Consider the following 22,799-nt stretch of genomic DNA (forward strand, 5'->3'; position numbering starts at 1 on the left):
GAAAAGAATAACAACAATGACATATAAAAGCGTTTGATGGTTTCTTATTTCTTATATACTGTTTTTATTTTTTTCTAGCAGCAGATTAACCGACATTCAAAGAAACTGGCCCAAATAAGAAGCCTACCAACCCACTGCCCCCTTTGAGAGTATCCCTGCTTGGTGTTGGTTGTAGTGCTCTCTTTTCCTCATTTTTTGCTCTGTGTGGAGCCTCTACCACTCTCCCTCTATCTCTACCCCCACCCTCTACCTCTCTATCATTCGTCTTGCTGCATTGCGAACCCCAGCAGCTGGTTGAGAATCCCCACAGAGCTGCTTCAGCTGAACTCTGGAACATACACATTTGTTAGTTTTTTTGATGTTGTTGTTGTTTTTTAAATCCACTATATTTGAGTGTGCATCTAAGGGGGTATGAGTGTGTGAAGATATGTATGTGTAACCATGGCCTAGTGCCATTTCATCTGTGAGGAGTATAATGCAGATTCGTCATCTAGATTTAATGCTGCTTGTCCAATATCTTCCCGTCTCTGAATGGTTTCAGTATAACCATGTCAAAACTTTGTGAAAGCAGGCAGTTAAAGCCAGACCCACCGTCCATAAATGTGTTGTTGTCTGAAGGAGACAGGTAGACATGAATAGAATTGTAAATGACTGCTTTGAAAGGGGGGAAAGGGGCCAACACTCTGACAAATTGCACATAAACAAATAGCCACAGGCCATTGGCTGAGCCACTGCCAACGTCTTTTAGAAGTGGAGGAAAGCAAGCAAGACGGAGGCTTTAGGAAGGCTGCATTCCTTTCCACATAATTAGGTTTTATTTGGCTTCCTTGGCCCATATCTCTTACATCCTCTTCATCTTTCTCACCACCTCTCCCTATTTTTCCCCATCACCCCATTAGAAAAATACTACTTCCACCAAGCATTAGGATTCATGTAGCCATGATAAAGTCTGTCAGAGTATGAGTCATGAAATTCAGACTGAACAAGTTAAAATATCTCAACAGGCGGAAGATAGAGTGAGAGATAGTGAGAAGGTAATGGGTTTACTGTCATTTCCTTGTAGTTTTAGCTGTATTTTTGGCTCAGCTGTTACCAGCTCTTGCTAATGGCTACTGGGTATACTTACTGGAGAAAAACATGAAGTGGTGAACCTCTGGCTCAACACAAACAGAAATATCCTTATACCCAGAAAATATGACGTTTAATTTAATTGAATTTAATTTAATTTGACTGTCAGCACAACTTATGTTCCAGCATAGTCTAAAATATTTTTGAAATATATTTCAGAAGCATTTCGAAAGCAATAGAACTAAAAAGCGAATGTATAATTTTTCTGTTTTTAGAAACAAGAGGGACTTGTTGTGATGGCAGTGTGGTTTGTGTTTCCACAGCATGGGGAACAAGCACTTTAGATGTAAGTAGGACAATAGCAATATGGCAATTGGAGAAGTTCTCTCATGACAACATTAAAAAAAAAAAAAAAAAATCAGATCATGATGATGGTATTGATTTGGTAAGGAGATATATCATGTATAAAAACCAGGTCAAGTCTGATGGCTAAATCATGCTCATGATGCTATCTGTCTCAAGCTCATCCTGCAATTAGTGCTTCTCACATGATTCTCAATTCCTGTTGTGGCCCCTGCGGTATAAGGTTGTTTGAAGTTATGACCATATCAATTTACAGTGAACTCTAGACACATTCTCTTCTTCACTTGCCGAGCAGGATTAGGACTAACATGACAGTCACATTAAAAAGCCACAGATAGTGTCTTTATCCATGACTTCATCCATGTGTCAGAAAGTCTGTAACCAGAAACTGGAACAGAAACTGGAACAGATTCTGGTTACAGAAATCATTCAACATGTAGAGGAATGGCATTGCATAAAAAATAACTTTACAGATGTGATCTATCTATCTATCTATCTATCTATCTATCTATCTATCTATCTATCTATCTATCTATCTATCTATCTATCTATCTATCTATCGATTTTCATATCATAATTATCTCACATTGTATCCTTAGAACAGTAACTTTTGAGAAACCAAGAAAGGGAGCTTTGTAGATCGACTACCATGGAGTGGATTTCTGAAGAGATTTGAGGCTTGCTTTTGCCTTAAATCTTATGATCTAATGATCAGAAAACAAACATGTAAGTCACCTAGATTGGATTTTGATGTTAGTATAACCACAATGGTTGCTTTGTCTGAGTAGCAGTCTTAAGTAAATTAAGTAAATTATAATTAGTTGAATAAGTAGTTAATCTGTCAGATACTTGAGTCATTGTTTCAAATCTAAGTTGTAAGGTTGTGACCTAAGATCGTTCTTTTCCCCTCATCCTAAAAGCTTTGCTATCTGATTGAAATGAACAACAAATGCCTCTAGGCCCTTTTACACCACCTCTCTCCTCTCTAATGTTTTATCTCTAACATTCTCACCACCAAGGACGTGTTTCCCTTTTGACCCATCTTGTGGAATCTGCTGCATCACTAAGAACGAGCTGTTTCAGTTTTTGTGACACAACGGTCACCTTCCTCCCCCTCTTCTCGGCCCACACAAGCACTGGCCTCTTCCACAGCAGAGCCAGAGCCAGAGCCAGACAGAGGCAGGCAGGGCTTCATATGCAAATATAGCCTGAGTAGGCGGCCGCCAAGAGCAGAGTGTGCAGCAATGTGAGAACTCTCACAAGCCCCGCCCACAGAAGCCAGTTGCTAAGCAACCACCTGCAATGGGGAGAGAGAGGGGAGGAGGGGCCATGAATTCAACAACTGTTGCCTGATCTGAGCTCTCACTGTGCGAATGCGAGGCAGTCGGGGAGCCAGTGAGCGAGGGAGGCAAAGTGTACGAGGGTGTTTGATGCAGAGCGTGTGTGTCTGTGTGAGTGTGTAGCCTGTTGTTGTGGTGAAAGCCAGTGCAGTGTTTTAAAGTGAATGATACAGCCGGCTCCTCTTCCTCTCTCAGGACTATACCACTAGCAAGAGCTCACCGTCTGGATTATTGTGGCACTTCCTCCTCCTCTTGCCTTTGAGGGGAACACCTGTCTGTGTTTTGTGTGTGAGCGCTGAGACGACGGACTTTGCCCTAGTGAGCAGGGCGAGTGGATGACTTCAGTGAATGGGTGTTTTGCTGGCGGAAAGAGGGAGACTGCTGACCATGGACTCCCCTCACTAGTTAACGGGGTAAGACACCAGACTGACTGAGCCTGCTGAAATGTGGGGCCGATGAAAAATTACTTGACAGAATGAGAACAAAACACAGAAAGAGGTCAACGGGGAGTCTTGAGGGTTTATTAAAAGGAAAGCTGAATTAGTTGATATGTTTAGGGAAGACTGGTGCATGAAAGGGGGGAGATCACTGGGTGTGAGTCCATTGTCCCCCAGTTTTTTTTGAATGTGTGCGTGTTGCATGTAGTTGACCCAGCCTCACAGCTTCCCTGTCTGTCTTGCTCAGCTGTTGGTGTCTGTGCCATCCCTCTACACTGCGCTGTCTCTTCTGGTCTCTCTCTTTTCATCTCTGCCTGCTTTCCCGTGTTCTTTCCTATCATATTCTCCCTTGTTCTGTTCCGGTTGGCTCTTTTGCGGTTCAACATCTCCCTGATGGTAATGGGATTAATTGGAAAGCAGGGTAGCTGGAGGGAGAGAGAATGACAGAGACAGGAAGAGGGGGGGTCAAAAGAAATGTGCATAGGACTGATATAGCATGTCCAGGTACAAATTTATCTACAATGAAAAACAATAAACCCCCCGCTCTCTCATTTATCCTACTCTTCTGTCTTTTAACTTGTAAGGACTTGCATAGTGATAGTGATAGTATTTTCCTTGTAAATCTGTAAACTGTTGACTTAATGTCTAAACCTAGATTTAAAGTGATTTTGCAACTCATTCATTATTTTCTGGTCAGAAATGTCTGGTTTCTGGTAATTCATTCATAATTAATTTCTCTTATCAGTAAAATCACAGATATTTCCATCTGTTTTATCTATCTTTAGTTGATAAAGTGTTTCACCTTTGCTGATATACCTGAACAAGACTTGTAAAATATATAGCACACCGTAGAATAAATATTATTTTATATTTATTTTTGATCACCTGAAGAATTAAGCATAAAATGGTTACTGTACTGTACTTCCTCTTTTGACAATATATTATTAGACTTTTAGTCTGCAGTCATGAGCTGCTAAAAGTACACCTGATAATTGCTGTAACCTCTGAACTTTTTAATAATCACTTGCAAAATAGAAAGAGAAGGTGAGTTTTATTTGTATTACCAATAGCAACATATGACGTCAGGCACTGTAGTCGTTTTGAATACTCTTGTTCTGTGCGTGGACATTACATAATGGGATTTACTCTCCTTCAGCTGAGCAAGAAATTCACCATTTACTGTCCTGGCCCCTAAAAAGTACTGGAGCAAGCGAATACTTACTGAAATATTGTTGCTTAGTGTCATACCTTTCTACAGAACTACTTTGTACTGTCATTTGGTTTTGTTTCCCTAAACAAGGTTGTCAATCATTCAAGTGTCTTTGCCAGGACAAGTGCACTTACACTGGGACTAGAATAACTAGATTAGCATGTGGTACTGAGCTGTACAGAATGAATGGAGGCTAATCTGCCTCAGTTAAAGCAGACACTCCTCTCAGACATTCTCTACCATATCCTTTGTAACACACTGATATTAAAAGAAAATCAACTATAATACAGACAAATCAAAGAATTATCTTAATACGCATGAGGTCATCCTTCCTCTGTCATTAAGGCAATGTACCATGTAATGTCCATTGGAAATGCTTAAAATTAGAACAGAATATAAAGTGTGAGCCACAACGTTCACAGCAGCTGAAAAGATTGAACTCCTGCTGAGGGTCTGCCAATCAGCACACTGAAATGCCCCCGTTCAACAGACGGCAGCATGTGGGCTGACAATTGGTCAGTTAAGAGAAAAACAATGCACTGCAAAGATGAGGGATTTTCTTCTTTTTTAACAGGCATTTGATGACACAAAAATTACAAGACACAACACAGTTCCGGATTTCCTTCAAGATGACTACTCTTTTTGAAAGTCTGCGATGATTGTAATTTATGGGAAACAGGAACCATTACAAATGCTGAATCAATGCATTTTAGGGATGAAACTTTTTGACTATAAACAGGAAAAGACTGCAGATTAACTTATTCAGTCTATTATCATGTCTGGTAAAGAAAATAAGTGTAAATGACATTATCTGATTGTAGCTGTTGAAATGCAAAGATTTACTGTTTTTCTAAGTTCTGTATTGTTCAGTAAATACATTTGGATTGATGACTGCTTGTCAGATGAAACAACGTATTGGAAGCTTTTACTTAGACATTTTTCTCTATTTTCTGACATGCTATGGACAAAGCAGTCCATCATCTAAAAGAAAAAACTTGTTGCAGTCATCATCTGCTTCGAGGTAAATTGCATACACTCGTGATTTGTTGGATAATGCCAGCAGCATTCTTTTTATGTTAAACCACACATACCAGCTGTTAAACACACATTGGCTCAGAACAGGTGGTTTCCACCTTAATGACAAATGGGCTAATGAAGGCACACAAATCTGCAACTTGGTTTAACAAGTTCTCATGAGCACTGAAACAGTAATACTGTTTGGCCTACATCTGCATCTCTGTGACACATGCACACACAAGCATTTGATGTCCTGTATTACTGTCTACTTTCTCTTGATGGACGGATTATAGACTTACAAGAAGAAAACGAAAGTACAACACTGATTGTGATAATATGAGTGGAGTTCACTCAAGAATTCATGCCCATATAACTATACAACAACCTACTACAGAACTTTTATCAAAGTGTGAAATGTCAAGTTTTACTTGTTTAACTGGCCTGCTCTATTTACACAACCACACGCATATGAAAATGTTGGGATGAAAATACATGCCTGGATGTTCTTTGACCCTCATATCTTAACAGTAGCTGTCAACAGAATCTGTTTTTAACCCTGTACTTTCATTTTAAACCTGAATTTCCTCATTCAATGATTTAAAAACACCACAGTAAACACACACACTCTTTCACCTCTTTGGGTTTTCTTTGTGCATGTAAGATGGATTTCATTGAGAACACCTCGACACAGTCTCCAGTGTGCCTTATAGTCCCTCCCTACATTGTCCTTTGTCCACTGCAGCATTCCTGGTAATCCAAGCAGCTACCTATCCCCCTAGAGTGTGTGTTTCTCTCTGTTTTTCTTGATTGAAAGTTTTGCAGCATTTCCACTTTACTATTCGAGTAGTTTCATGAGCCCAGCTGCTGTGAAAAGCCCTGTTTTTTTTTTTTGTTTTTTTTTTTTTTGTCGTTGAAGTTGCATGAGCAGGGAAAGAGGTGAGCCTAGAGACAACGTGCTTTTGTATTGCCTTGTGTTAGGTGATAGTGTGTGTCTGTTCACTTCATAAAAATATCATAAAACCGGTGAGAAATACCTTCCATTTGAGTAATGTGTGAGTGTGTGCATGTGTAGTAGGAGCACTGCCTACCGTAGGAGCTGAATAATGCAGATGCCTAGGCCCATAAACACAACTACTGAATATTAATATTTCCTTGTCAAAATTTCTGGCAGCTTTGGTAGAAAACAAGGCGTGTAACTGTGTAAATGTTCTTCATGCAATTATTTTCATTGAATATTTTTCTTGGGTGCTATCTTTAAAGAAAAACTAAAATATTCTACAAAGAAATGCAGATAAGCCTCAGAGATGAGCTGGGATAAGTTCTGCTTTTGTGTTTTGTTTTTGAATTACAATAGCTTACAATAAGGTTGAAGCTTACAATAATATAGCAAATAATATAGCATGAGGATCAAATGAACAAAGGAAGAGTGAGATGTACAGAAGCCTTCAGCAGAGTTGAACAGTCTGAATCTTTCCCCCTCTTCTCTCCTTTTCAGTTCGTCTCATTCCTCTGCTCATCCTCCAGTCTGACTACTGACTCGATCAAAGCTTCATCAGTGTAGGTTGATCAGTTCAGGTGTCTGCCTCGCTGTAGTGTGGCCTGCGTCTTTGTTACGTCATCTTAACACTTATTTTGCTCCACTGCACAACAAAACATATGTTGTTATACAACAGATACACCAGGGCTTTAGGAACAAAACTTTTTTAAGCCCTATAAGCTGTATAATTCCTTTAATATAGCATTCCTCATATGACATACCAGGAAATGATCCTTAAATATTCTTAAATGAAGAAGAGATCCCAGCTGATGCAAAGTCTTTACAGACTGCTTTATCTATAACTTTTCACATACAACACAGTATGTAGTTTAAACAAATATCTTATACAGATCCACTTACAAGACTCATTTTGATAATTATTATTATCATTATTAATTATTATTATACATTTTTATTCTTGATTTGATAATTAATGATTAATGGCATTATCTGCCTATTTCTTAAAAAAAACATATATGATAAATAAGTGAAACTACAAGAATCAGATCATTATCACATCATTTTCAGCTATTTAAGTTGTACTACCTCTGGTTTCTATTCACATGAGGATCAATAAGGGCTAGAAATGCATGGCCATCCATCCACTTTTTCCTCTATTCTGCCAGGAGGATAATGATTTGCTCAGCACTAAAATGTTATTGACCTTCAGCACTCTGCATAGACTTAATTGGTGTGAGCAGAAGTGGAAGGAGAGTCTATCTTTTTAATGATGGCAGCAACAATGTCGTCGTTGTTCAACCTGATAAAGAGTTGGGGTCTTTGCTGACAGAGATTGAAGACTAACGCTAAATAAAACAGCCTTGGGTAATTAGTTCCTGTCACTCTAAATATGTTGTGTGTATGCATGTGCTATTATTGTACATCTTGGAAAATTGATGTATGCGTACACAGAGAACAGGATTCAGATTTCTTTTATGGGTAAAAACACTTTGCCCCAATTGAAGATTGAGGATTTTTCATCATTAATTTCAGGAGACAAATAAAGACATTTAATTGTTATAGCAGCAAGTTATCCAACTGGTTGACGGATAGTTTACATTTAATGTGAGTTTGTACTGAAAACTGTTGGCTTTGTCTCAGATCACCTACTCCTGGATTTGTATAATGAAAGCTTGCTTCTAATTAGAAAACCAAAGCAGCGTGTCAGCCCTGCATGATGAAGGTTCTCTAGGGTCGTGTCTCTCCACAACTCTGCAGTACCAGCCTACCTGTACAGGCTCTGGTCTGCCATTCACAAAAAAAAGTTAGATGTATCTTGTTCCGCTTCTCTCGCTCTCTTACACAAGCACTCATTTTGTAATTAGGAAATCCTGTATGCTGTTTACCTGCCTAGCAACTAATACTGTAGCTTTAACTGGTGCACAGTCGTGTCATTTTCATGTCTCAGTTGTGTTTTCTGGAATGTGTTGCTCAACAATTGTAGCATGAAACTATATGACTCAGCCTTGAGTTTCAGGATTGTGTTGGCGTGTTTGATCAGGACTCATCCGTCATATTACGTAAACTTTCATCCCTTCACATCTGAAAAACAAGTATCACTGCCACGTTCATCTCAGTGCCAGCGGTTAAGGAATTCTTTTATAGCAACTTAAAAAGATTCAGGTAAACATGTTGCACATACAGCAGTGCATGTTTCTTTAATTAGTTTTATTTGCATATGGCCTTCCCTTTTTTATTTCTCTCTATTTAACATATCTCTCTTCAAGTGCCCTATATTTTTGTTTTCTTTCTGTCTCTTTATCACTTTTCTCTATAACTGATTGCATTTCTATTGCGACTGTAGTTGATATAAATAATACATGTTTCCCTCATCGTCATTCCCTGAAAGCCTGGCCTTGCATTCATCTCCCTTTCTTGCTTTGTCTCAAACATAGCTATTCATGCTGCACAACTGTTTCTCCACATGGAAAATCTGGGCTGTCGGTCTCTGTTTATGCACTCAAGACGTCTGACCAGTATCTTTCCTAGAACTGAGCACATGCTTACTCAGCCACACATGACATGAAATGAATGACATGAATCATTAAGACAACAATAATCGAGGATGTGTAGACATGCACCATCTTTTTATTAGTCTCACTTGGGAGAATGGGAAAACGAGCAGGAAAGGAATGGATATATTTTAACTAGGTCAGACACTGCAGCTACAGACTCACAGAGAAATCCAAAAATCTCTCTCTTATCTGCTAAACTGCTAACTAAAATGTGAAGAATGTGGTACAACGCTACATGTTGTGAGGCTACCTGTGTTCTTTCACATTTGAAAAATACAGTCCGTGACCATTTGGGTAATAAACATGATTATGCTATTTGTTTGTTTTTTTAATATCTTGATATGATCTGTGCATATATTATCATTAACTACTAAGGAAGTTGGAAATGTTGGATTTTTAGTTGTGTAGTGTGGGTATTTGATAATTCATTAAAAACCGAGCTGATCTGGCCCAGCCGGACTTTCGATCCTGTATTACCCAGGTGGGGTGTGAAGACTGTCCAGGTCTCAGGCAGCACCACTGTAGTTAAACGTACTGCAAATCTTGCCATCTTCAGTTCAAAGCCGAGGGCGATTTGAATGCTGTTTGGCAGGCCAGCTGTGTTTGTGCTTCATGGAATCAGTCATTTTAAAACACTCTGTAGTCCCATGTTTTGGCAGTTAAAGCCCCCGGGCTGTTTTTCAGCATGCGGATGCAGAGAGACACTTACCGTAAACACTTGCATTCTCATAGACAGCTCCTCCCCTAGTCATCATTTTTTTTTTTTTGTTACTGTCATTCAGTGCCTTTGCCTGAAAATAGGATAATGAAAAACAAAGTATTATAGTTGAGAAAATGTATTAGTATAAATGTTCAGTTAATATAAGTCTAGAAAAATAAAATTAAAATTCCATCAACATAATTTCATGTAATTTGAAGTAATTATTTATTTATTTTTACAATCTATTATGTGACCTAGTGCTACATATGAAAAGCCTCCTCTTGTCTCTCCATTCAAACAAGTTAAACAGGTGTCAAGGCGCCCACTGTGGTTGCTTGTTGGATTGTTGTGGTGGAGTACAGATGTACATTTTAACAGTGTAGACACCCATTTAGTTGTTTATAAGCACTGCAATTTATTATACAACTTTATTATACAATGTAAGACAAAATAACACTAAAAATGAAGCAACTGAGAGATTTTCCTGCAATTTCTAGGCATAGTTTCCACTTCCAGTAGAAATCTTATTACTCACATCCCTGTTATAGGATTTGGTATTTGCAGTAAAAGTGAGACGCCTGCATCAGTGGTTCTTCAAAAGATGAAATACTGAGAGACAGAATAAGAATAAGTCTTATATGTTTAATCTTACATGAAACTAATGTTGTGTAATACCTTTGTGTGCTCATACTCTTGTCTAATCTCACCCTCATGCACACCTCTTTTCATATCTCATAATTTATAAGTGTTCTTTTCTTCCACACTTTACATATTTTATTTTCTGTTGGATTAGGTTATGTGTTGTTTTTGAAAAGTAAAACTAGGTGGACAGGAATCTCTGACCTGTCACCCTTTGACCCCTCTAGCCCCCCTCCCACAGTTAAGGAATTTACTAAATGAGAAATTTGCCAAAGAATTTACTGATCTCCCTGAGCTGTTACCCCCAAATTTGATCATTTTTGATCTGTGAATTGTCAAATACTAAAAATGATGTTGATGTATTCCAAAATACCTCCAATGTCTGAAAAGTATAAACTTTCTAGATAGTTGTCCACCTCAAAGAATAAATCTTCACATCTAAAGAAGGATACACGGACATTTGTGAATTGCCACCTGTTCTTCACTGTATCGTGAGTATAATTCAAATTCAATTCAGACTTTATTTACAGTATATAGCACCAATAACAATACAAATTGTCTCAAGACGTTTCACAAAAGCCAAACTGAGACCACCAGATCAGCCTGAGGGCAACAGGAAAAACTCCCTTTTAACAGGAAGAAACTTTGAGCAGAACCCAGCTCATATGGAGGGACCCATCTGCCAAAGGCCAGCGACATATAGCTGATGATCTTATGTGACTGTTTATATAGATCTGTGTCTGTCCATCTTTTTCTTTACTTACCTTTTGTCTGATCATTCCCCAGGGTGGTGTGGAGGATCAGGTTTGTCCAGTCATCATGTGTACGCGGGCCTATCCTGACCCTGAGTGCCAATTGTTCCCTGGAGAAGTGGAGGAGCCTGAGGAGGCAGACGAGGGCAGGGAGAGGGAATCAGACAGAGACAGTGCTGTGGAAAGCACCCAGGGGTCAGAGACTTCAGACGGGTCCACCAGACCAGGGGACAAGGAGAACGTGCTGGGAGATCTCTTTTTCCCTGGGGAGAAGTAAGCACTGAATTTGAAGTTGATCCTTTTTGTCTGACTGTCTCTAAATCTCATTAGGCTCCAAATTCAAGACATCGTGTTTGTTCCTATGCCTTATAAAGTTATGAAGTAGGGATGAACTGCCACTGTTCTCTAAAAGATTATAGTAGCTGCAGATTGTAAAGCCACCTACTTCATCTTTTTCCTCAGGTGTGGTCAGACTAGTATTTCTGTGACTTCGGACCTGTCAACACGTTCCTCAGCCTCTCTGAACGAGGAGCAGTTTGAGGACTACGGGGAGGGGGAGGAGCCAGACTACACTCCCAGTAGCCCCTGTGCAGACGAGGAGACTCGTACCAACGGCTACTCTGACCTTGGCTCATCTGTGCCCTCTAGGTAAGAGAGAGAATAATATGTTGGAAACAGTTATTCTTTTTAAGTTTTGTGTTCTGTTTGCATGAGAGGGATAAACAACTAATGGGATAAAAAAGCACTGGCCCTATGATAATTCACCTCCGACACTTACATTTTAAGTTATTGCAGGGTTGTTGTTTTTTTATTTATTTTGGATAGTTGTTGGTCTTCTGGGTAGTTCACATCATGTAAAGCTGTATTGTGCTGTAGTGGCTTCCACTTTTTTATTATTTTTTGTTTTATGTTGACAGTGTTGTGGGTAGATACTGTGAATTCCTACCTTCCTGCCCACTAGCACATGTTTTCAGGCCTAGTAATAATCTGCAGACCATAGATTGGTGATCATTGTGCTACAAAAAGCAGATGTGAAGGTCTCTGCCGTTCCTCAAAGCAAAATATGCAACGCTGACCAGATTTCTGTAGCTTCAGCTTTTAGTCTCCACACTGAAAGCACCAGCATCACTACCTGACTCATATTATTCTCAAGGTTTGACTACAGAAGTTTAACTTGGGAGTTCTTGCCCTTAAGGTTGCATTAATATTCATCAAAGGCCTGTTTTTAATAGGATTAAGTCTCCCAGCTGATATACTGGCAATACAGCTCCACGCTCCTTTCACGCATACCAAGCAGACAGAACTCACCAAAAAGAGTTGGCAAGGAGATTTACATTCAAAATGAGGCCCAGATTTACAAGAAGCCTGACACAGCTCAGCATGGGAGAGAAGTTTAAATAACTACAGAGTGGGTTAAAGGGACTATTGCTCATTTTGAAACCCAGTTCTGATCCTTTAGCTGAGTGGAAACATTCGAGAAATTGGTTTAAGTGTGCTCTTAACTGCTCTTAAATGTTTGACTGTGTTTCCGTGTGTGTTTACAGTGCAGGTCAGACTCCTCGTAAGGTGCGCCACCATTACACTGGTGAACTGATGGATGTGTACTGTTCTCAGTGCAGCAAAAAGGTCAACCTGCTTAATGACCTGGAGGCTCGCCTCAAAAATCTAAAGCCTAACAGGTAGGACATGCATAAAACAGCAACATGCTGCCCAATTCCATAAACACAAGCTTTGAACTGGTTAGTTCATTTTACTGGTGGGTCATTTTTGGACACAAACCTATTAGTTTAGATAAAACAATAACTTAATCAAAGATGACAGGAGGCAGGCGGCTTTCTGTTTTTACGTCAAAAGAAGCACTGACAGTTACAGGTACAGGATTTAAAGTGAACTGGTCTTCTCACATTGTTCTTAGTTATGCTGGCTCAGGTGTGCCTTGAGGGCTCTATTGTAATATTATTGTAAAATTATTACCGAGGTGTTTAAAGTGTTTCTTCTCCTGTTTCACGCTTGAACAAACTTATCATCCCTCACATGACTACACTCAAACACTAATTGATTGTTATATAAGGCTGTCTCTATTGTGCTTACCTCATCAACCATTGTATTATTACTGGAAACATGATCTGCGGTGAACATGCTATACACTCTATCTGAAAACACTAAAACGCTCACACACACTTGCACATAAAATGTCATTTGACAACTTTGAACTAATAATGTTTTTCAATATAGTGTAAGTTCCTGTTATTGTTATATGAAGTCTGTCCTGACTGCAGGATTTCTCCTGTTGAGAAGTGGCTCTAAAATTCACTATGGCCTTTCTCATTAGACCTGCTTTCCTCTTATGAATAATGAAGGGAGCGGTTAAAGACATGAAAGAGCAAGAAGTGTAAATGAATAATTTTAGAATACTTGATGGCTAAATGAATTGTAAGGTGTGAACTGTGTGAAAAAGCTTCTAAGAGATCCAAAGTGAAGGCTATTAGACAGAGCTTCTGCTACTAAGTATTTACATATTTACAAAGTGTTTACTATTATTTGTGCGTATTATGTTTCTTTACATTCAATTCAATGTAATTCAGTTCAGTTTTATTTATACAGCATCAATAACAATACAAAGTGTCTCAAGACGCTTTACAAAAACCAGCCTGAAACCTTCAAAGCAGCCTTAGGGCAACAGTGGCAGATTCCTGTCCAACTCATGGTTTCCTTTTTAGAAACCTTGAGCAGAACCCAGCTCATGTGGACAGAGTTCATCCAGGGTCAAGGTTTTTAGCCTAGCACAGAAAGTGTTAGGTTACAAAGCAAAAGGAGTTAACTTTTAAAGAAACAGTAAGGAGTACTGGCCAAATGAAAGACACGTTTGAAACTATCTTCAGTTTTTCCACTGTACACTTTGGGCTTAGACCTCTTCAAGGGGGAAACTTTACCTGAGGGGAAATTGTTTTGTAACTCAGGATCAAATGCTCATGTAAAATATGAGGCCTTTTAGACACACTCCTTAGTTATTTGATACTGCTATGTCATTGGAAAGTACTATTGTAATAATTGTCGAAGCAGAAGGTTTCTCGTTGGTATTTACTGTTTTAAGCAGTGAGAACCCAGAAAAAATTTTAATAAAAGAAATGCACTGTACACTACTGGCTTAAATTACTGTATGAAAGACAACTGCCATTTGTGTGTTTTTGTTCCGCCTGAGACAGTTGCTGAGGTAACACAACTCCAAGAATGAAACTGTATTGTCATTTACACTTTCACAGTGAATTACCAAAGATTAGCAGTTGTTTCTCATTGTATTGTTGAGCAGTTAGTCTAGACATGTCAACGATAATTCACTGAGACATTATCTGATCTTTTCCTGCTGTAGCCCCAACAGAAAAATCTCCAGCACTGCTTTTGGAAGGTAGGTCATTCACCTGTATGTGCGTGGTGTGTGTGTGTTTGTGTCTGCAAAAAAAGGTCAACGATCTGTACTCTCTTTGTGTTTATGCATTATACAGCTCTCGCTGCACATGTTTGTTCTATTTGTTGACGTAGGCTCTCGCACAGCAAGTTCAGCTGTTACTGCTTCCTTATCATTCAGCTATACAACCATTGTGCTCTAACTTGTAGTTAATTACTAACCAGTTATTCCGAGGAAATACAGAGTATTTAGATGACCTTACGTGCAACCAAACATAATATAAAAGCTCTTGTTTTTGTTCCTGTTCCAGTGACATTGATATCAGCTTTTTCATCACAAGCCATGTATCCAACTACCTAGGCTGTTGGTCTGTACTGGGTGAAATGTTTTGTCCTATTTGCAGCCAAAGAAAGTGAGCTATAGTGACAGAGTGAAAATGGCCTGTCAGACCTGATCTATCTATTCAATATACTGTAAGGTTTGTCTCACTGTCTTTCTGTTCTTTCTACTGCTGTCTCTCTCTGCTTTGATTTCTCTTTCTACTGCTCTTTTCTTCTTTCAGTATCCCCTGTCTCCATTCTTTTCCTCTCTCCTCTCCTCTCCTCTCCTCTCCTCTCCTCTCCTCTCCTCTCCTCTCCTCTCCTCTCCTCTCCTCTCCTCTCCTCTCCTCTCCTCTTTATATTACTAATATCCATAAGGGAGCAGAAGTTTGTTGTTTTCAAGTTTTTCCATCAGTATAAAGGGGCCAGCTTAAGTCACAGTATGGCATGAATCTCTCAGTACAGACCTGTGTGGGTGTATATGTGAGGTTGCTATAGCAAAATATGTGTGGGCTAATTTTAATTCTGTGTGCACTAGCTTCTCTGCTTGGCACTGTCCTCACAGTCCTACAGTATATTATCTATGCTACCTCACTGCAGTATCTGCACTGCACACACTTTCTCTCTCACACACACAAAAATGTTCTAGCCCACACATAACTCCTCACAGGGAGAGAAAGGAGAGAAGTCCTCACAGGGATTACTCAAGTTTGTGTCTCTGCTTGTTTGAGCAGGCAGCTGCTCCACAACAGCAACTTGAGCAGCAGCAATGGCAGTACAGAGGACCTTTTCCGAGACAGCATTGACTCATGTGACATTGACATCAATGAGAAGGTACGAATATATTTGATTGATTCTGTGCGTGTGCAATTTGTTTGCCCATATTTTGACCATCATTTTTTTATGCACGTTTTTTTCATCCATATGTATTGATATTAAAGTGTATTTTGCAATTCCACGTCACCAGAAATGATGCAGGAGACCAGTTTATTTGAAGTCCATGGCTGTGTTGAAAATCGCCCCCTAACTCCTATATAGGGCCCTTTTCTGTCTCTACCCAGAGACCCTGAGACATGCATATTCAAGGAATATCCAAATTGCATGATTACTTTTAGCAGACAGGGTACCAGCTGTTATTTGGTGCCATTGTATAAAACCTTGTGAATCTGCTTATAACTGTGGCTGTATTAGTATAAGTATAATTGTTAAATTTACTTTTAACTGCGTTTCTATCAGGTGAATTCCCTTGAGAAGAAGGTTGCCGAACTTGAGAGTGAGATTCTGGTCAACGCTGATCTCAAATCCAGGCTGAAGCAGGAGAACACACAACTGGTACACAGGTAAGAGTTTGAAAGCTGGTTTTAGTTGTTGTAGAAGATTTATTGTAATACAAATAAATCACCTCAAAGCTACCATGTTTTACAGATAACTTTGACTGTGATGTGTTCATAATCTCAGGGTTCATGAGTTGGAGGAACAGTTGAAAGATCAAGAGACCCGTGCAGAACAAAATCTGCAGGAGAGGTTAAGGCGACACAGAGAGGCCTACAGCAAGCTGGAGAGAGACAAGAACACACAGATAGAGCTGCTGACCAGTCGGTGAGACTTAGATAGTAAAATCACCAAGCTCCATTTTCTTGAATTTCTCTGTTTTTATGTCTTTTTGCATCCAAATGCACCAGCTTATAACAGTGTAGTCTGATAACGACACACTGTTGAGGTTACAGTTTCTTTATAAGACAATTATGTTATATGCCATGTCCCCTGAGAACTGACATTGATTCTTGCTTGTTTAGAGAAAATGTAGAATCTAAAACTGTATGCTAAACCAAGCTCAGAGAGTCCTTCTGGGATTGATCAGGTGCATCTGGAGCTGCAGCACGTACTGTGGTTGTTGCCCAAAACAGTGCTTTAGCTGTCAATAAGATTGACTTAAAAATATACACTGACATGCTAAGGTTTGTGTATTTAGAGCTAAGCAGCTGGAGGAGGAGAACAGTGAGATGTCCCTTAACATGTGCCGCCTCAAGTCACAGACGGAGAAACTAGATGAGGTAAGCCATTTTACTTTTCTTTGTGTTTGCTTTCCTTTGTCTTGTTACTCTTTACAAGTTTGACGGAATCAACTACCCATTTTCTGAATGCAGCTTTCTGTAATTATGTGGGGTACTGTAACTGTATATATATATCCATCTTTAGGAAAAGCAAAGGATGACAGACAAGCTGGAGGACACCAGCCTGCGTCTGAAGGATGAGATGGATCTCTACAGGAAAATGATGGACAAACTGAGACAGAACAGGCACCAGTTCCAGAAAGAGAAGGACGCCATGCAGGAGGTGGGAGGGATTGTTTTATGTAAAACAGCAAAAGTGGATTCTTTGTTGAACTGCTCACCATTTCCTCTGCAACTGGTCATTCTCACTACAGTTATATCAACTCACATCTATAAAATACTGTCTTGGTGTCATATAACATTCTTCTGTCCATTCTCTGGTTCTCTGGTCCAGCTGATAGAGGGCCTTCGTAAAGAGCTGGAGCACTTGCAAGTCTTCAAGCTGGAAGCAGAGCGACCTGGCCGGAGCCGCAGCTCTTCCTCTGGGCTTGCAGACTTCAGCAGCAGGAGCAGGGAGGTGGAGCTAGAGCATGAGGTCAAGAGGCTCAAACAGGTACTGGTCTGAAACGCTTAAATCTGTTTGATGTGCGTGGTCAGCGCAGCCATAACTGTAGCTACTGTGGTTTTGGTGCTATCATGAGCAATATGGGGCTTCTGTTCTTTTATTAAGAGGTATTTAAATGCAAGCGTGGATGCGCAGAAGTGAGACAGATAATTATATTCTCTTCAATGCAGCATAAACTGTATGCATGTTTAATTTTTTAACAGAGTAATATTTCATTTGACTGAAGCAGTGGCAAAGGTTTCTTGGCTGATCATTAGTTATTTATTAAAAAAATCACGTTCCTTGTTTTCCTGTACTTGATTTGACTTAATTTGATGAATATTTAGATTGTGTTTACAGATTATTGAGTTTTATGTGTATTTTTACTACTGAAAAAGCTACTTTCGTGCATGTCTCTGATTCTTTATCCAGTAATATTGATTGTTTGTATTAAGAAATGTTTTCAATAAATTCAATTCAATAAAAAAAAAACAGCAGCAACACATTACATGTACACTTTAGAATTGAATCAGTTCATACATCAATACAATGACCTGGTTTGAGTGCTGGCAGAGGAATAGAAAGTGTTCTAATTTTTTATAAATCAAAGTAGACCTTTGGCATTTTGTGTACCTGTAGTCATTAGATGGACTCAGGGCAACCTTTACTACGGAGTGGAATTAGGCCCTTAAATATTGAGGTGTTAAGGATGAAAGAAAAATGCAATGCCTCCTAGTCTTTAAAACTCTCTGTTGCTGCACTGATAGTTTAATAATGAAATGGTCCAATGCAGATTCATCACAGTTGCTTCAGAAGAGATGTTTCTGTCTAATAATTTCTCTGTACTTCAATACTTCTAGAAACACGAACATATGTATCTTTGATGCACTTACATATTCAAATGATATTGTTACTCTCCTCCTGTGAAGTGGACAGACCTGATACAAAGTAAACATGAGGGATAAGAAAGTATAGGAAAGTTATTCTCAGATGTCCTCTGTGATAAGACAGGTAAACGTACTTGTGTAGATATTGCAAAGGCTTGTGTTTGACTAATTTTTATGACATAATAATTTCATGTATACATGCAATACAGATTAGGTTTCCTTGTTCCTGAACCAAAAGAATAGCAGTATATGAAGCAAAAAACACCCAAACCACCAGTACTGCTGATTTATACGGAGTGTGTATAAAGATGATAAGATGATAAACTTGATACTTTTTCATACTGTCTTACTGTGACTATGGGCCAAAAAAACACTGCTCCGAATTCCCAGAGTTACAAAGCATCATCAACTTCATCCTCGATAAGAGTTGATTTTTATGTTTTTGTTTTAGTTTTATGATTTTTTTCTAACATTTATTTTATAATTTTAAATTTTTTTATTTTATTTATTTAATTATTTTTAATTATCTTCTCTTTAAATGAAGAATGAACACACTAAATGCAGGGAAGCATATCTTTTTTTTTATCATTGTCTTGCAGCAGGTTTAGATTTAGAACTTTTCAGTTTGATTGTGAGTCAGCCGTAACCTTGTGTAGGTTACACCTCTATTTAGGGAGAGAAGGATAAGCTCACTCTATCATGCTTGCCTGGCCGCCATTGTAAATGTTTGTATGTGTGTGTCCAGCGATTTGTGCCCCAGGACATTCTTCCCCCTGAATTCCAGCACCTGGGGTTGTCTGGGGCTCGACTCTATCCCAGTCTGATGGTAAAATTGCTTCTCTGACCTTTGACCTTCTGATTAACCACTAATCACAATGGAGTAGCGTGAGCTGTATTGAGGTCCGCGCTGCAATTCCCTCACTAATAGATAAGGACTGAACAAGGGATAAACTAACTGACCTCCTCTTGTCGGCATCTAAAGATGACCTAATCACGGAGCTTTCATAACACGCCCGACAAAGCAGGCGAACAGTTCATCCCGTAACATGCATAACCCATGTTGTATCTGGTAGATGCTGCCAAAATAGATGTATCTTGCTGTGTTCGTTGCTGGATGATGTACCAAACACATTGTTTTTCTGTACAGGTTGAGTGAGGCTTAAGTCTTGATGGAATTGTTTAGTCCACATGCTCACCTCTTTTTGCTGTCTGTCCTCTATTTCCCACCCTCATTGTGTATTTTAGGAGAACCAGAAGCTGAGGGAGCAGAATGATGAGCTTAATGGTCAGATCCTAAGTCTCAGCCTATACGAAGCCAAGACCCTGTTTGCTACCCAGACCAAGGCCCAGTCTCTAGCTGCCGAGATAGAAAATGCTTCCAGAGACCAGGTAATAGCAAGATAAAATAAAGACTGTGAGAGTGTTTTTAGTTATATTTGTTATTCCCTCATAACAAAGAACATGAATTATAGTCATAGTGTAAATGTATTTCTAGGACATATCATACAATGGTGATCTTGATGTAGCCTTAAATAAACCATGCCAGCTTAAAATAGATTGATGAATGGCCAGAATGACATTTGGCAAATGTGTGGGTAGTCAGAAACTTAATCATCAGGTACTTCCATTAAAGAAATCTATATATCCAGTACTAAGTGTAGAATATCCTACAAATAACAAAGGTTCCGGAATAAAACTAAGGAACTATTTCATAACACACAGTGTATCTCATTGGTAAACTGAAAAGAAGTTGTGTTTGTCATACTTATGTCTCCCCAGCTAATGGAAGCCTTAAAGGAGCAGGAGGAAATCAATCTACGCCTCCGACAGTATATGGACAAAATCATCCTGTCAATCTTGGACCACAATCCCTCTATTCTGGAGATAAAGAACTAGCAGCAACTCAACTGGAATGAGAATCTTTCCTGATCTTGGTGGGAGAATGAGGATCATTCCAGTTGTTTGATCAGAACCTGCAAGGAGTTGGGAACCTGTACAGGAAAACATGGAGTCAGAGCTCATCTTATATAACAGTGATGCGTCGCCCCCTGCTGTTTGTGGTGAGAAAAGCAGATAAAGCAGAAGGGCATTCTGGGAGTTTTTCTCACTGACTACTATTTTAGTGTGACTGGTCAAGGCAAACTATCCTGTTGCCATTCTCTGTCTATTCTATGAACTGTAGTCACAACTTTCATCTTTCATGTAACTAACCAGGGATTTCTTCCCTGCGTGCTTTGATCATTGACACAGTCACTCGACACAGTGCACTGGACATAAATGCACTTGGGCATAAAAACTGGAACAATTAACTATACTACTGTTTTCTGATGTTATTCATATTAGCTGTGTTATTCACAGTGTGCAGACTGTAAACCAGTGTGAGACAGATATGAAGGCAGATAGTTCACTGCCTGACCTGTAACCTGCCAGTCTTTTCCCATTTATCATGTAGATGTTCTCTGAATGCATGAGATGATGTATTTGGACAGGCACGTGTTGAAAGAAAATTGGGAAAAAAAGACAGAAATGGTGTGAGAAAGGAAAGAGGAATGCTTAGCAATAGTGTTACATGATGGACCACGTCCAAAGAAATGAGGTTATTTGTGAAGTCGATGAAGGTACAAAGAAGGTGAATTATTTTTTTGTTAAATTTGTGAGAAAATGTCTTCCAGTAAACCTTGCAAAAGTAGTTGCAGTATCAATCAGCCCAACAGTGAAAATATTTTTCACTGAAAAGTGACCCTTAGTTGATTCAGATTTACAGAAGCTATAACGAGGAGTGTCTTTAAACTGTAAACTTCCATGGCTGCTATTTGCTAGCAGAGCTTGAAGGGATGTTCTGTTGCTAGCAAGCAAGACACCCAAATGATATTGCACAGAAATGTTAGGAGATGAATGTACAGGCTGCGTAGCAGGTATATGTTGGAGTGAGTGGTAGCCATTGTAACACGGCTTACTGAATCGTCTTTTTATGCTCAGTGAAATTCACTCAGATACTGGATGTGACCATGCGCTGACTCACCTTTTTGTACACAAAACTGAAGTAGCAATCTCACTGACTCCTACAAGTGGCAGATTGCCTCAATGGCTTTCAGAATCTCTCCAATACTGTAAATTTCATGAATGTATGACTCGATATTGTGGCCAAAAGAGCGTTTTGAATTTAAACTTCTGTAACTGGATTAGACACACTGTGACCCATGTGTCTTCAGTACTGTAATGAGAAGGGCATTGTTTCAAGAGGGAGGAAAATACAATCTGCTGTATTATATAATTGTTCTAAACTTGAGTTTTGCTTCCTTGCACAAAAAAATACATTCTGTTTCCATTTGCATGGTTCACATTTTCTTCTGTGTGTGCCTTTTAAAGACATTTTTCAAGATGATGTTGCTTAGGATTTACGTTTTATGTCTATGTCTGACATATGTTCATGACCTGTAAATGTTGTAATTATATAGTGATTATTTGTATTCATGTGCCAGTCACCACTCTTTTTCAGATTGATACTAAGACAACTATTTTATACAGTTTTATCAAGTTCTGGGGTTGTTTAGGTGTCCTGTTAACTGTATAGCACAATGCTTTATATGGTACACAAGCCAGGTTTTACTCTTTCAATGTAATTTTGTTTTGTTTTGTTTTTTTTTTTAAATGCAGAGGGCAATGTTTTGTTTCTTTTTTCATTTTTTTTTCTCTCAAGTCCAAGGATTTTCAATGTGCTTTAAACTGGCTTTTTTATGGTTGTAAATTGTCTTCCTAACTTAAACAGTGACCATTATAAGCAATATTAACTTATTACAAATACCTGCTGGTTTGTGTCACAAATCTTTTCACTCTATAGCTGCCTGTCCCATACTAGACTTTAAAAGAATAAACGATACATTGACAGTGCAGACTGTCAGACGCGTGTCTTGTAGATCTTGATTTTTTTAGTTATTAGGGCTATCCCATGGGATGTAGTCTTATTAAATGGCAATAAAATGGCTTTGGAAGTGAAATTGTGTAGTGAAATTTCTATCAACTCAATTCACACTATTATTATTATAAATAATAGCCTTGTCTCATATACATACAGTGGGGGAAATAAGTATTTGATCCCCTATTTGATTGGACACACTATGGCTGATGTTTTAGCAGCACACACTGTTTTCACAATATACAGTGGGGGAAATAAGTATTTGATCCCCTGCTGAATTTGTAAGTTTGCCCACTTCCATAGAAATGATCAGACTTTGGTTTTTATGGTTGTTTACTGGTTATGGGTATAGACAGAATATCAATCGAAAATGCATAAAAAACACATAATCTAAAAGTTATAAATTGTTATGTATTTTATTAAGGGAAATAAGTATTTGATCCCCAAGCACAACACAAGTCAGTACTTTGTAGAGAAACCTTTGTTGGCAAGCACAGCGATGAGACGTTTCTTGTAGTTGGTCACCAGGTTTGC

The 22,799-nt window shown here is 38.9% G+C and overlaps 1 protein-coding gene across 2 annotated transcripts; it reads left to right on the plus strand.

Annotated features, from left to right (window-relative positions):
• Positions 1-2,780: 2,780 nt before the first annotated feature.
• rab11fip4b (RAB11 family interacting protein 4 (class II) b) lies at positions 2,781-22,347 on the plus strand. 2 transcript variants are annotated; one of them, XM_047578805.1, is made up of 14 exons: positions 2,781-3,184; positions 11,113-11,351; positions 11,541-11,726; positions 12,623-12,757; positions 14,449-14,484; positions 15,539-15,638; positions 16,041-16,144; positions 16,263-16,403; positions 16,777-16,858; positions 17,004-17,141; positions 17,313-17,471; positions 19,095-19,175; positions 19,595-19,738; positions 20,129-22,347. In XM_047578805.1, the coding sequence occupies exons 1-14, from the start codon at positions 3,107-3,109 to the stop codon at positions 20,243-20,245; spliced, it is 1,740 nt and encodes a 579-aa protein (XP_047434761.1). In that variant the 5' UTR covers positions 2,781-3,106; the 3' UTR covers positions 20,246-22,347. The 2 variants fall into 2 exon arrangements, with proteins under 2 accessions (XP_047434761.1, XP_047434762.1); XM_047578806.1 differs by lacking the exon at positions 19,095-19,175.
• Positions 22,348-22,799: the final 452 nt, after the last annotated feature.

The sequence above is a fragment of the Mugil cephalus genome, chromosome 2 (assembly GCF_022458985.1).
Source record: "Mugil cephalus isolate CIBA_MC_2020 chromosome 2, CIBA_Mcephalus_1.1, whole genome shotgun sequence".
In the NCBI taxonomy this organism is placed as follows: Eukaryota; Metazoa; Chordata; class Actinopteri; order Mugiliformes; family Mugilidae; genus Mugil; species Mugil cephalus.